Source organism: Pterocles gutturalis, unplaced genomic scaffold (genome assembly GCF_000699245.1).
Source record: "Pterocles gutturalis isolate BGI_N339 unplaced genomic scaffold, ASM69924v1 scaffold6089, whole genome shotgun sequence".
In the NCBI taxonomy this organism is placed as follows: Eukaryota; Metazoa; Chordata; class Aves; order Pterocliformes; family Pteroclidae; genus Pterocles; species Pterocles gutturalis.
In genome coordinates, this window is record NW_010133076.1 from 22592 (window position 1) to 38002 (window position 15411).

The 15411-nt window shown below is 35.5% G+C and overlaps 1 protein-coding gene across 1 annotated transcript in view; it reads left to right on the forward strand.

The window, feature by feature from the left end:
• The window catches only part of CACNA2D1 (calcium channel, voltage-dependent, alpha 2/delta subunit 1), a gene marked incomplete at its 5' end in the record, with an annotated part of 82798 nt that overhangs the window by 4360 nt on the left and 63027 nt on the right, over positions 1-15411 (forward strand). Inside the window, one exon of the mRNA XM_010081077.1 lies at positions 701-805. Within this exon, the coding sequence (XP_010079379.1) occupies positions 701-805 (105 nt within the window). The remainder of the gene's footprint in view (positions 1-700; positions 806-15411) is intronic.

Genomic DNA, 15411 nt, shown 5'->3' on the forward strand with positions numbered 1-15411 from the left:
GAGTGAATGAAGTGGAAGATGGAACTTATTTTAATGAAATTTGATAAAAATAGCAAATGCAAAAATATTTCTAAGTTTATAAGGTAGTTTTTTAAATGTACCTACAGAATGCCTAAATTACCATAGTATTCATTTGAGTGGTCAGTGGCCTTAATAGTTTCTGTGAGTAGGAGTCCAGCAGGAAAAAAAAAGAATATTCAGTAATTCATTAGAGGGCTGTTGTTCCCAAATTGCCACAAGGACAGTAAGGATAAAGAAAAAAACATAAGGATAAAAAAAAAGAGAAGAGTAGAAATGTTTAGAGGGCCTCACTGTACAAGTCTCATGCAGAACATCTGCAGAGGAACACTGTGGGGCTGATGTGCCGTGTATAAGCTGAAGAGCTTTCCTTGGCTTGGTGAGGTCAGAGGAACCACCAGATCCCCATTCCTCTGTGTTGGGACAGATCTGAAATGAGTCATATTTAACTCTCATGGACCAGAAAAAATATTTTTGTTTTGTTTTATTATTTTTTTAATTTTATTTTATTTTTAATTCAGAAAGCAGTATTGAATGAAATCCTCAAAGGCTTTGGAAGTTTTGCCATTACCTTGTTAAAGTAGTAAGCATGTTGATATGAAAGCCATCAAATATAATAGCTGTTATTCCTTCTAGCCTGAAATTTAAAAAAAAAAAAACCTTCTTTTTGTGTCTCCTACAGCACAGTGTCTCTAGAGCTAACTGCAATAAGATTATTATGTTGTTTACGGATGGTGGTGAAGAAAGGGCACAAGAAATTTTCCATAAATATAATGAAGACAAAAAAGTAAGTGATATATGAGATTTTACCATATAAAAATCAACAGCACGAAGGGGAGGATTTAAATATGGAAGTGCAACCATTTTTGATATGTGTATACGATATTTTTTTAAAAAATTATTAGTATTGAACTTTAGGGCACTTAAAGCTTTTTCAGTCTATAACATTCTTGTGAAAAGAAGATATATTTAATATTTTACACTTTGTGACTCATTGGTGGCAAGCGGTACAGAAGTATACCGTAAGCCATAAAGAACTGAAGGTTTTGTTGACATTTTTCTTGTATTACTGTAATCCTTGCATTATCAAGCAGAAACACGGGTAGCTAAGTGATGTGAGATATATGTGTCTCCTCACTGTGAATATTTTCTATGTGTTTTTGTTGGTCATCAGGCAAAGGCAAAACCAAATCTCAAGGTTAGAATCTGAATAGATTTGCACTGGAACTGACCCAGAGGTTTTTCCCCATGAGGCTAATTAGCTAGGAGAGGGATGGCTTTCTGTTGATGAAATTTAACCTGTGGTTCAACCAGAATTATGGGTTTGACACGAGAATCACTGGATGAGTTGCCTTGTTCAGATTAGATTGGGTTATTGGTTGTGCTGGTTTTGATATTAACTTTTTGATCTAATTAAACTTCTGGTCTGGCTTTTGCGTACTTATAGGTGTACAAATGCATGAATATGAATATGAGAGTGTGTGTGTGATATAAACCAGTTTTGTAAATTGCCTCCTACCACACTTCAGGGTAAATCACTTTCTAAATAAAAGTTAAATATCAGCTGGGTTCACACTAAAACTAGTAATTTACCTTTTCCCATGTTTGGGGATGTGCCTATACCTGTTTTCTGTGGGAGTTTTTGTCTGTTTGTTTTTATTTCTTTTTTTAAAAAATATAGAAGTTAAATCACAATTCACCAAGACATTTTAAAAGTTGCTCTGGATGCTTATGTGTAAAGCAGTGGTAGTATTTTGTTGGCAATCCTCACAAATTAGAATTAATCCCTTCAAAAGGAGAACTCGATATGCAAGACAAAATTTCCATCTTGACCAGTGAATCACTCAGTGACCCTGAATAATCCTTTTTTGTCTGCTTTATAATAGTGTTTCACATAGAATGATATGGTGGGGTTTAGTTGATCTTTGTTTCTGAGCGGAAAGTACTTTTTAAGCTGACAATTAGAAGGAAGATCTCAAATCATAACAACTCGTGATGTGACACACATGGCTGTATTCTGAAAATATATGCACAGATTCCTCTTCAAATTTGGACTTGGTAGCTTTTGTAACGTTACAACAAAAGCCATCAACTAAAGGAAATGCATGCATAAGGGAGAAGATGTATTATTCATTTCTTACTATTTTCCATTCAATTTGCCATGTTAGGAGAAAATTATAGTAAAATATCCAGTCCAAACAACGAAACAGATTTGTAGTACTGAGATCTGTGGTCTTACTCACATCATGCCTGACAATCAGTTATTCCGTGAAGTATAATAAATGAAATGTAGCAGTTATTAATTTAAAATTATTGTTTTACTGAATCCTTTAATACTGTAAATTTGCACTGCCAAGGGTTGGTTGGTTTGCTTTTATAGATACTGTTACAATACACTCTCACTGTCTTCTTCCCTCTAGTGAATGAGGTTTTAGGAGTTTTACTGTATACAACAAATGTATAATGGTGATAATGATCATTGCATGGATTTCTGATTATTTAAGTATATTTTTTGTATAATTAAATGCAGTACAAGGAAAATTTCCTACAGTTATGTTCTCTGTTTCCACAGGTTTGAATCTTAGTAATCACTTAGATATTGTTACTTGTCTAAAAAAGTACTAGGTTGCTAAATGCCATCCCTTACTGGTTTTCTCCAAGGTGTCATTGGAAATACAAGAAACACTAGTAAATATTTTGCAGGTATAATTTGAAGAACCATTTGTTTTCTCCGTGTAGTTTTAAATCAGTAACAATCCTTGTGGTGTTGAAGGGAAATTTATGGTTGAAAAACCTCTAATGAGATTGAACCAGTAAATTCATTTTTAGGAATAATAAAGAAAGCCCCCGACAATCTTTCATAACATCCTAATATTTTTAAAAATAAAAGGAATACAAAATGTGCTTGTAGTCATGTTCTTCTTAGTAAGACTGCACTTGATTCCAGAATGATGACAAATGAGCTCTCTTGTTGTTCCCTCTCTGTGTAATTTTATGTTAATCTTCATTCAGTAGAACATAATAACATAATTGACAGACACATTCTAACATTAAAAATACACATTTACTTTTGTGAAGTCGTAGTCACATAGTGTTACCTTCTTAGATTGCGTAGTAGGCTGCCTTTATATATTAAATTATGACATATTTAAGATCTGTGGATCTAGATTCTGTTGTCTTTATTGCAGTTAATTTATATTTTATTTAATAAATAGCCCATTGAATGTAAGATCAATTTTATCATTCTCATTTGTAGAGAGACTACTTAATGTACATAAGGTGTTAAAAAGTGTTTTGACCTTCGCCATAGTAGCACTTTGTAGGATAAATATGTATCAACTGATATATTTTCTTGCCTGCTTTGCATTTAGTTGAACATTTATCTTTTTGTTTTGCATACAGTATATAAAAGATAAATCTTTATGTCTTATATCACAGTCAGTCATTTCCTATCTTAGGTACACTGTGTTGTAAACTTACTTTTTTTTCTTTTCTTCCTCCTACACACGAAAGACCATTCATTCAAATCTGTTAATCCTTGTTTTCATCTTCCTGATGTAAAATTGCTTCATCTCTAAAAGTATTTTCTTCTTCATGTCAGCTACTTTGTAATTTCTTGGAATGAAGGAAGCTTCAATAGGTTTTGACCCATCAGGTGACATGACTTAGTACACTGGTTTGCAGTGTCCTTAGTGCAACCTTCAGGAAGTGAAAGAATACAATAAACAATTGGAAACTACTAAAAGAGCAGCCTAGGATCTAGAGGCTAGAAAATTGTCCTGATAAAGTAGAGGGTTTCATCTGTTTGAAATAGCATACAGATATGTTTCAGGTAGTTTTCTGTCTTTACAAAACATTTAACATATGAATATGAGGGTTATTATAAAACTTACATAACACAATTTCCTAGTTTTCGTCTGTTTGAGGTGGAGATTCACAGTTGTGTTTCACCTTTACATGCCTTTTTCCCTTTACGAAGCCAGATTTTATTGTCACAGATTGCAACTACATGCTGCGCCTGATATTTAAAAACTGCCATGTTTACCTTTACAGTGACATTTGGGGCACTCACATTAAATGTGTGAAATACCACACACGCACTAAATTTCAGCAATGGGGGTGGTAAATTTTCATTTTATTTGCACTCAAACTGCAGATGGCTTCACTGAAGATAGCAATATAAATTTAATTGAAATGGAGGCCCAGTAGGCATTCTCCATCCTGAGAATTTTGAATTGAGGTTGAAAATAGAAAACTAACTACAGCTCTTCGGGGCAGATTGTGCACCCTGAAATCTGTGTTTTACAGGATTGCTCAACTTATGTGAGTAGAAAAAGGCCTTAAACATACCTCATGCACTTTCAATTGTTTGGAATTTTCTTGGTATGCTGGAGGTTTGTGTGGGTTGGATGGATTGATCTGATCCACACTGGTAGGAGGATCTAACCCCTCAGGTAGGAGGACAACCTTAAAGTTGGTTTCATGTCCCATTCCCACAGAATTATCTTACATGATTAATACAACTTCATTTTGCGTAGATTTTTCTGGCTATAATTTCAGAGGAAGTGGTATACAGAGAAGTTTTCCAACAACTCAGTTATGTTAAAAATATCTCTATGAGGTGGGCACAGAACTGCTACTGTGACAGAGGTCCTGTGGGAGAAGGCTCCAGCTTGCTGTAACTCCACTGGGAAGCTTACGACCGTCAGCGACTTCTTCCCAATGGGACACATTCAGCATGTCAGTAGAATGATAAAATGAAATATGTATGAGAAAGCACTTGCAAAACTTCCTTCTAAACCAAAACTACCTCTTACTGTCATTACCAAAGGAGGGAACCATTTTCTTCATTAGTTTGAATCCATTATTGTGAAAATGCGAGTCAGTAAAACTAAAAGGAAAACTGTGTCAGTCTAAGCAATGGTCTACAAGTCATTGCAGACAAGGCTGAAAGTGTTAGTCCTGACTACAAATGGCCATTGAAAACCCCATGACATTTCCACTTCGGATAGCTGTGGGATTCTCGTCAGGTGTCAGACTGGATGAATGTAACTTTCTAGAGAACTAAAAATAGAAACAGCATCTTTCTTAATGCTAATATTAACTTCTAATAAAGCTTAACAGCTGTCAAAGTGTACCCCAACAGCTCTTGCATTTCTGAGTGTGTGACAGACTTGTGACACAGGATATAAGATAAAGTAATGAAATTAAGGGTTGAACTGAGCAAAATTCTGGTTTATATCTGAATGGCATGTAGCAAGACCGATAAAATTTAAGCCAGTTTTTAAGCTTTCTGGATTTTAGATTGTTCTCTGGCCTTCTCTACATTAGCTTTCTGTGATCTTCAGACAACCAGACATTAAGATATTTCTCATTCCTCCTGATAGTCCCCCTGTGCTGTGCATTTTCTTGGAGTGATGACACAGGAAATCTCATGTAGAGGAAATCTCCAGCTAACTGGTTAAACTGGCTCCCTGGCTCCTTCTGTAATCACTTCTGCCTTAAGAGTGTCATTTTCCAGCTGCTAATTTTAATTTATTGTATGTACTGTGACACATGCAACTGGCAAAGTTAAAATATTCTGGGTGAAACTTGGGTCAGTACTCATAAATTCCAAAATCCATTCCTTTTTCTTTCAAAGTAAAAGTGGAAGCTGTCTTATTAGAGTGCTCACTGAAGAAATGTCTTAAGACAAATCTATTTTTAACCTCTTTCTTAGCTCCACTTGTTAATGAAGGGCTTACAACCTATCCTCTGTCCCAGCTTCTGGGTTCCTAACATAGGCTAATGTCACTAAATTATTAAATTTAGATATTCCATATCAGCAGTCTTCCTCCTGTGATGCTCATTAGCCAGACATACTTCAGTAAATAGTCAAGTTGCACAATACTAAGCCATTTAAGGTCACAAGTGTGTAAATCCATGCAATAACATTATTTTTTTCTATTTTTTTTCACTACAATATTAGGTGCACATTTTTCCCCATAAACCTAAATTTTGAACCACAGTTACCTGATGGTGTGTGAAGTCCTATTCCCCCTCTAGAAATCATGTACAGTGATTTTTTAGGATACTCTTTTTCAAAAATATCCATATATTGTACTTTCAGCCATCATCTCCTAATTTGGCATGCCACTACCTTGTGTCTGTGCCGTGACAATGCTGTTGGATTACAGCAGTCTCCACAGCCTTTCCCACCCTCTCTTTCAGTGGCCCCTTTACTTTTACACTATCTAATATCACCTCTAAGGATTTTCATAAAGCCTTCAATATGAAAGCAATATCCATTATATTTCTTGTCCCTTTTACACCTACTTTTCACTTCAACTGACCCATTCCCTGTGGTGTTCTATGTACCTACACAAGTTTGTTGGGCAAGGTTGCTGCAGACTTAGGAGGTGTAGCAGGAAGTGCAGCAGGGCAGAGGAAGGTTTATTTTAGGAAGAAGATCTGCATGGAGAAGAGCCTTTTCATGCATCTGTCCACAGACACAGTCATGTGTTGATACTGAGTTTCTCTTCAGGCTGCTATTTCATTCGTGGGTTACCACGTGGCATTTTTATCTACTGTGCAAGATAAAAATTCATGTAATGGTGTTGAGAACTGCAGAAAACTAATGAAGGTTTTAATATAGCTTTGTTGAAAAGTATCCTTATCGGTCATATTAGAATCATGCATATCCATTACATAAAACCCAAGTGGCAGCTTGTTGCCTTCAAATTTGGCATGGAGGAGGCTATTTGATACTTGTATTTTTCATTGATCTTCAGTTCCAAACCTCTACATTAATAGTGATTGATTCAGGGTATCACATCAAGGTTGAAGCTGCAGATGGCATAAAATCGTTAATTAAGGCAAGAAGGGTAGGTTATCACTTAATATAGAAAGCACATCGTGTTTGTTTTGGGATGAAAGCAAGAGAGTCAGATTGCATTTTACTTATTTATACAAACAAAATGGTACATATGGCATAACTGGTTGAGGTTAGACATCAGAAGGTTGGTCCTGCCTCAGTCTCCTCATGTATTAACATGTACCCATTCTTATGAATTTGGGATTGCAGTGAAATGCCATGAGAGTTGATTGTATTCTGTAATTCAAGAGTTGATTGTATTCTTCTGGAATTCAAGAATTGGAGGAATGGGACTTTCTGCAATGAGCAGTTTAATACCTAGGCCATGCCTGATGATGTTTATGTAACCTCTTCTTTAAAGTATCCAATTCCACAGCTTCCTTAGGTATTTACATTTTACTGTTTCAACACCTACCTTTTTAGAAAGCTGTCTCTAAAATTCCTTAAGGCAAAATAAACTTACAGACTTATAGACTTTTTTTTTTTTCAATTTTACATTTGTTACAGAGAACAATTAGTTCTCATTATAATTTTCTCTTACATTTTAGGAAACCATTTTTATGTTGTCACGCTCATCCAACTTTTCAACTTTTGTCTTTTCAAGTAAACAAATTATTTTAATTCTTTATTCTCTCTGTCATTGTGTATAATTTTATCTCTATCTTTCTTAAAACATGTTCTTGAACAGTTAGAGAAACTAAAGTGTTATCAAGAGAACAGTGTTTTCTACGAGTTTGTTTTCATGCAGCACTTAGGTAAATACACCATCGAATATAACTTGCCTTCTTGCAACTGCTTTACATTGTTGAACCATATTTGGTTTTTGCTTTGATCTGAATCTTTTCCCCATAGAGTTGCTTTTTACAGGTGTCCTTCAATTTCATTTTCTGTGTTAGATTTTCTAAGTATTTTTAATCTCACATTGCATTAGGCAGTTTCTTCTTGAACCTTTAATGTATTCCTCTTCATGAATGACCGGCTTTCTTGTAATCCTTTATTCTTACATTATCTTCCCACGATACTCGTTAAGGTAGTTCTCTGAGTTTGTTGAAGTCTGTCTCTTTGAAATTTCATCCTTGTTTTATTGCTGTCTTGCCTTCCTTTCCTTGAAATAAAAATCACTTCTTGGTCTTTCACTCAAACGATCTTTCTTCTAGATTTTCAGTTAATTACTCCTTAAAATTCAGAAATGAATCTAACTGGCTTTGGCATCTTCTAGAACAAAAACATTTCCTAACCTGCTACAAGATATTCAGAAATTGTGTCTCCTATCACACTGTTTTATCCACATCAACCTATATAATTAATGCTATAAATAATTTTTTTTATGCTTCCAGTATTTATTGAAGGAAGTGCCATAAGTACATCTCAAAGAACTGACTGTAATGAGTGCAGCTGTAGACAGAGAAGGTATAAGTTGTTCTGCTGTAAATGCCAAGAGAGACCCATAAATCCCATTCATTTAAAAACATAGAAGTGGAGGAAATTCAGAAGTTAAGAATTGTTTTCTGCAGATAGAGAAGCAAAACTGGACACAAGAAAAAATAATATGATTACGAAGATTACGTATAATTACGCATGACATAGTCACAGTTTTGACATTTATACGTTCCAAATACACAAGAGTTTTCCAAAGGTTAACTTTACAGCAAGTGCAACCTTCTGGGAAGAAACTGCAGAATTTCTCCACTTACAAATATATATATATATAAATGATACAACTAAGTTTGCACAACTGAATACATTTTTAAAAAGATTTAACTATTACTGACTCTAAAACTTGACAGAAATCATAGTTTCTAAATGCTGCTTAGGCCAACTGGTAAGTAGGTGTTGAGCATTAGCTGAGCTTTTAGTCCTTTAGTAGATGGAATTGTTTCAGATGGGATGGGACATTTTTGAATGAAAAGATTTGCTGATGCACTGATGGAAAAACCAGACAGAAGTATGTAGGAGACTTTATACTGGCCTCAATGGGAGAAGTTACAGAATGGAAATCTCTGTAGTAGGCAAGAGAATAAAGACACAGCTGAAACAAACAGATGGTAGCACAAGCCGTGTGCATGCAGAAGCCTCAACAGATGACAGGTTAAGAAGGAAATGAAAATTTCAAGAAACAAAGTTGTAGTCCATCCAGATAACAAGAAATATGTGTTTGTATATTCAAGAAGCACAACAGAGAAAAGGGATATGAAATGGGAAATGAGAAAGCTTAAGCATAGTTATACCGTAAACTTCACTTAAGCAAGTATAAACCCTGTGCAGCTTAAATCTAAAGTATTAGGAAAGCTAATAGTTAAAGTTAGGAGCTTTTTAGGAAAGAATATCAGTACCTGAGATGGGGAAGCACTGTTTGACAAATCTTATCAAAAATCAGAATTATTGTATGTAATTAAGGAGGCCTTTTTGTGTAGCATTTTGCAAAAAAAGATTTCGATTTTGCTAAAATGCAAGAAGAAATTAATCTTTCAAGTAAGGGATGAGTTTTCTGGTGAGAAAGAGAAAATACCCCAGTCTGTACTTCAAAAATGACTTGGATTCAAAATCCTGATCAAATTCAAAGAAAAGACTAAAACCTGACTTGAAATTACAATCACATTCTTTAACCTTTTGCACTACACAAGATAGATTTTAATGTACGGAATTGAATGTGCCATACAGAATAGAATGTCTTTAGTAGAAGAATGAGAAGCTGTCCTTGCAATCTTGTACTTGTATGGTTATGGAAAATGATGTTCAAGTATGGGGTTTTAATTATTTTCTCTTTAGCTTTTCACAAACATTTTATAGGTCTTATGCCTTAAAAAACAGAGGGAACCCCCCCAATGAAAAAAAAAAAAAAATCTGTTGTTTTTCAGAATAGAGTCAGCCCCCATAAGCAGTCTTGGAATTCGTGCCCTGTTATGTGTCTCCATTCCTCTCTGTTTTCAGCTTCTATTTGAAGTCACTAATTTTATTTGAAATCATACTCATGTTAGCCTTGTATCAAATTCAAAATTATGTCTTTGGTGTTTGCTGAGGCTTAGATGGGAATTCTGTGTTTTGTAATTTCATTATCAGTCACCTGAAAAAGACAACATAATCTATCCTGACCAAAGAACCTGGAGTGCAAGGTGCAAATGTATTTTTTTTTGAAAAATTCTGACTTTATTTAATTGTATCCTTTTAACAAGAAAGAATTTGGTTTATTTACAAATGATTTTATGTAGACACTTCCTTGCAGATGATGAATTATATAATGCAGGCTGGCCAAACTGTGTTCTGGATCCTACATGTAGACAGGAGAAACAACTATAACATCAGTGTTTTCTGTTGCAAACTTAGTCTGTAGATGCTATTTTATTTGAAAAAAACAAAAAACAAAAAAAACAAAGACAAAATCAAAACCCTCTAAGGCAATATTTTATCTATAATAAATGTCTCTGTAGAAGTGTTTATAAATAAGGCTGAAGACCTTTTTTTCTTTTTTTCTATAAAAAGACTTTGTGAGAGATTGTTAAAATTCACTTATCGCACATCACAGACTGAGAACCAGCTTATATTTTGTCACCTAAAGCATGATTTAACTACACTACATTGTCTCTGCCCTTCTCTTTCACCCATTGTTAATGCAAAATTTACATCTAGATTTACTAAGAACACTCTGTTCCAAACTGTTAAATACACCAAGTCTATAAACAACCCCCAAGTTTGTTTTACTTATGGATTGCATGTATCAGTTCTGTTTTTTGTGGTTTTTTTTTCCTGAAAATTTATCTTCTTTAGCTGATTACAAAAGAAACGAAAATGCATGTCATTCAGTATAGGAGTGAACTGTGTCATGATTAATTTCATTATCTTGAAACCAAACATAAGTTAGATGGTATTTATAAATCTGTATACATGCAATATTTCTCATAGACAATCCTGGGAGTTCAGGTGCAGTTTGGCAAGAAGTACAATTGGCGAGCATGCACAGTGATTGCATTGAATGCTAACTGTGAAGGACGTTCTCTATTACGTGCCTGCGCATGAGACTGGGTCCTTCAGCCATGCGAGGACATTTGTCGGTTGCTGACAGCAGGCATCATCAGTGCTGTTTGGGTCAGTAATGGAACATCTTATGTGCGAGCAGAGACAAGGTCAGGTTGCCCTGAGCACAGCCCTATATGGCATTTCCATTGTTATATAGTAGTTATTTTTTTTTCTCCCCTAAAAAAAGGAAAGGGAACCAAACTTGAAAGTAGTAGTTATTTTTTTTTTCTCCCGTAAAAAAAGGAAAGGGAACCAAACTTGAAACATTTTCATTCCTCTATCTCCATCTTCTAAAGTGATCTGAAGATACTGTTGGGTTCCCAGTTCAGTCTCCAAGAAATGGCATGTGAACCAGGGCAGAAGTCCCTTCACCTGTTTAGTTGGCATAGCCCTTTTGAAGCTCACCAAATCATTTCCATTTGGAATTTTCATGTTCCTGTGAAGATCAGGCCATTTTAAAATTAGACATGAACTTCGATAACTTTCCATGCTGCACAAGAACTGGGATAGTGTGATTAAAAAGAGAGGGAGTAACTATACAAAAGGGATAGTTAGTACACTATTTTCAAACAAAGACTGTTTGCATGAAAAAAAAAAAAAAAGGCAGAATACCTGATTAAAATTAGTGTTTGAAATATTAAATGGAATATTAAATATTCCTTCAAATCTTTAGCTGATATGGGTAATATTTCTTCCTTGGGGCTTATAAGGCCAAAAAAAAAAAAAAAAAAAAAGGAAGGAAAAAAAAAAGAAAAAAAAAAAAAAAAAATAAAAAGAAAAAAGAAAAAAAAAAAAAAGAGGCAGCTTAGTGTCACAAAATGAACAGTAGCTATCCCTCTAATTAGTCTAGTCTTTCCAGCTGCTCAGCTGCCTCCAAACGTTGTTTTGACTATCAAAGAAATGCCTAAAATATTTTTATTCTGTAGTACAGAGGAATTACTTTGTCAGCTCCTTTGTCTCGTTCCTGACACGGGCCACCAAATTTACAAGGAACTTTCAGAAAAAAAATTACTGCTTCTTCAGGGAATGCTAGATGCTGAGTGTCAAGGAGAAGTAGCTTAGGGAAAGGAGGAATGTAATTGTTTTTTGTTTCAACAAAGAAACTTTGTTATTAATATAACCAAGGAAGGAAACAGATCAACTGAGTAAATAGAACCCAGATAGTCAAAGCAAAACATTCAACAGATTAATTGTTAAAAAGATGATAGTGTAATTTCTTCACCTGAAGACTGGGAGACAGGATGGGTGGCTGGAAAATCACCTGATCCAAGATGAGTGGTTACATTTGTTTCCGAGGCGGTGTGGGGTGGTCTGGTGAGGACAGCCCTTTGATGGAAATCACAGGAGAGGCAACCAGTGTGTTGGTTCATAGAGCTCCAGACACAAATCTGCATCACTGAAGGCTACTTGAGGACTGTTTTGGGATTTTCTAGATAAAACCATCTCAGCCTTTAAGCAGGATGGGGTAAGCATACAGCAACTGCATTGCACTCTAGCGGAGACATTATATTAATCTAAGTGTCTTAAGGCACCATTTATTCTGGTAAGTTACATGTAGCCAAAATATGGGCTTGGACACTGCCTTGCAATCATTTATAGGTTTTAATTGTTAGTTAATCCTGGGAGATTTTCAGCCTGTGCCAGCTGGCATCCTCCCGGACAAGGTGCTGGGACTGCTCCCACGGCAGCAAGGAAAGGAGAAGGGGAAAGGTTTAGCTCCTACGCATGGATGTGGGTTCTGCCGCCATGGTTGCTCTTCAGGCTGGAGAGTGGACCAAGGCCCAAGTTTTGATAGGGTTGACACAGCGAAACTGACCCTCAAATCCAAGTACATCATTGTGAAGTCCTACAGGTGTTCTTGAAAACACAGCTTTTCTCTTTCTTATCTCTGTTCTTGAGATTAGTGTTGTAAAAGCTAATAAAACAGAACTGATTTATACCTATACCTAGCAAATGTGAAATTAAAAACTTCACTGTAGTTGGGGAGACAGTGTAGTACAGGGTACATAGCCTCCTTGTCATTATGTAATATTTCTACATCAAGTTATTTTGAGCATACAGAATTGAATAATTCCGCTTGTACTTCTCTGGTACTTCTGGCTCATCAAAGATTAAGTCTAAACTAGGTTAAATCTTAACGGAACACATGATCATTGGTTCATTTATCTAATTACAATCAATTTAACAGAGGTAAATTAGTAGGTATCATCAGGGTATTTCTACCTTCATACTTTTATCCGTACAGCAGAAGAGGAAGGGGCACTGCGTGCTGGCCCGTTAGTGAGTAAGGAACGAGTTGCTGGAGTTCCACAAGGTGGCACTAAGAAGATGTAGAAGAGGGTCACTGAATTAGCATTTACTTAGTTTTGCGAGACTGTTAATTCTGAAATTTTTCAGTATGTTAACTGTAATGTTGTTTTCAAACTCTGCACTAGAAAATATCCTAATTTTCATACAGATATGGGGTTTTTTGTGAGGAAACAAAGCAAGCTGGACAAAATTACTTTTTTTTTGTTTTTCAAACACTTTGCAGTTCTCAGAACACATGGCATTCATTTTAAAGACTTCTTTAGTGGACACGCAGCTTTCATCATGTGCATCTGTTATGAAGACTTCAGGTATAATCCTCAGCTGTTAGTTTCTTTTGTAGACTAATTGCATATAACTACATATCAGTGTTTTTGAATCTATTTTCACAATATATTAAGACTGTTAAATATTTTTGGGCCCATATTATCAGTATAGAGTCATATCCAAAGCAAGTGAGATTCTCCAATAGTCTCACAAACTTTATTTTTATTTTTATTTTAAGATAGAAGGATTAACATTAGATTGTAATGTGAGCTAATTTTTACTGTCATTATTTCCTTTCTTATTAGACTATAATTACACAAACTCTAATTAGACGATGAATTCATAAGTTAGCATTGCAGCTTGAAGTTTGAAGTTGAATGGTAGTGAATGGAAGATATTAATGATAGAAAAGACTGCAAATATACATGGAAAGTCTGTGAGAAATAATTAACTGTGGTTAAATGTCTAGATAAGTCATTCCAAGGACCTGCTCTATTAATCTTTAAACACATTCCTCCATTAAAGCACTTTTCCATTGATAACAAGGGAATTACTTGCATGGTTAAATGCCTTGCTGAGTCAGAGCATAGAGGAATTATGGAAAGCCTTGAGTAGGTGTTTTATCAAATGCATTTGTATTTTCTTCATGTCTATAAATTTTAAGATGTCCAGCTTGCAATTGTCCTTACATCTAAATATTTAAGAGCTACATTCTTATTGTTTCCTGTGTGGGTTTTTCTCCCCAATTTCCCCAAGTCTACGCGTATTTTCAAAGAGTACCCAAAGCAAGAGGCAGATCCTAATGTAGTCATAAGTATCAAAAATACAACTCAATAAATTTCTGTTGGTGTATCATGCCATTCTTGGTATTTCCTAACTTGACATCAAATTGTCAGTTCTGCATTTTAAGTTCTAGACTCTTAAAACTTCACAACCTTAGCAGCTGACAAGGTTTCATACCCCACTTAGGTCATCTCTCTGTTATTCCCAGTTGCTGTTAAGTGCAAAATGTGTAGGCAGTCTGAGAGACACATGCAAAAGCCTACATCTCCAACTTCTGAACTTTCTTGAGCCTGATATTCAGAGGAATTGAAGTTATGAATTTTCTCAAACTGAGAAACATGAACTCAGACCTCTTCTGTCTGAGTGTTAAACACTTCATTTAAAAGATTAGAGGCACCACTGTCACAGTCGTTTTGAAAAGAACCCTGAGCCCTGCTCTGTCCATCATGAGAAAAAGTTTTATTCATATGAGTGAACAACACAGTTGTGTCCATACTCATGAATGATCCCAGGCCAGGGTGCAGGCTGGAGAAATGTCCACAGCTATCCATACTGTTTAATCGTTAACAGACCCAATGGTATGGTTCTTAGCCTGTGGCAATCAACTCTTTTGAACAATGTCTGGGTTCAGTTCAGGGGACAGTGTGAGCCAGAGGTCTGTTACCAAAAGACTTTATAATGAGACCACCCAATATAGACAGTGGGACAGGGAGGCAGGAAGGCAATATAATTTAGCTGTAGAGACATGAGCCATGCTGTGCCACTTGCTCTCATAGCCTGAGAAAGAAAATGGGTTATGTCCCATTTTATTTCTACATAAATATAGCCTAAGGGAACCTAAATCTTCCCCCTAGCACATCATTGTGAGTCTTACCCCTGCTGTTAAACACAGAACTTTTATTTCTCTTCTCCCTGTGCTTCCTAGGCAAACAAAGCTGCTTTCCTTTTATAGATATAATCCAGTTGGTTCAGGACTACATTCCTGGAAATCCTGAATTGACCAGTTCAGCACAACAGATTGTGGACCAGAATTTGGGTGAAACTCTACATTTGGTGCTTCCTGTTGGCTAATCCTAGTAGTTTCTTAATTTGTATACAGGGTTTTCAGATTGTCCTCTGAAGTTCTATTCTAGGTTCAAATTTTTCATAAATGCATTCTGTTCTCAGTC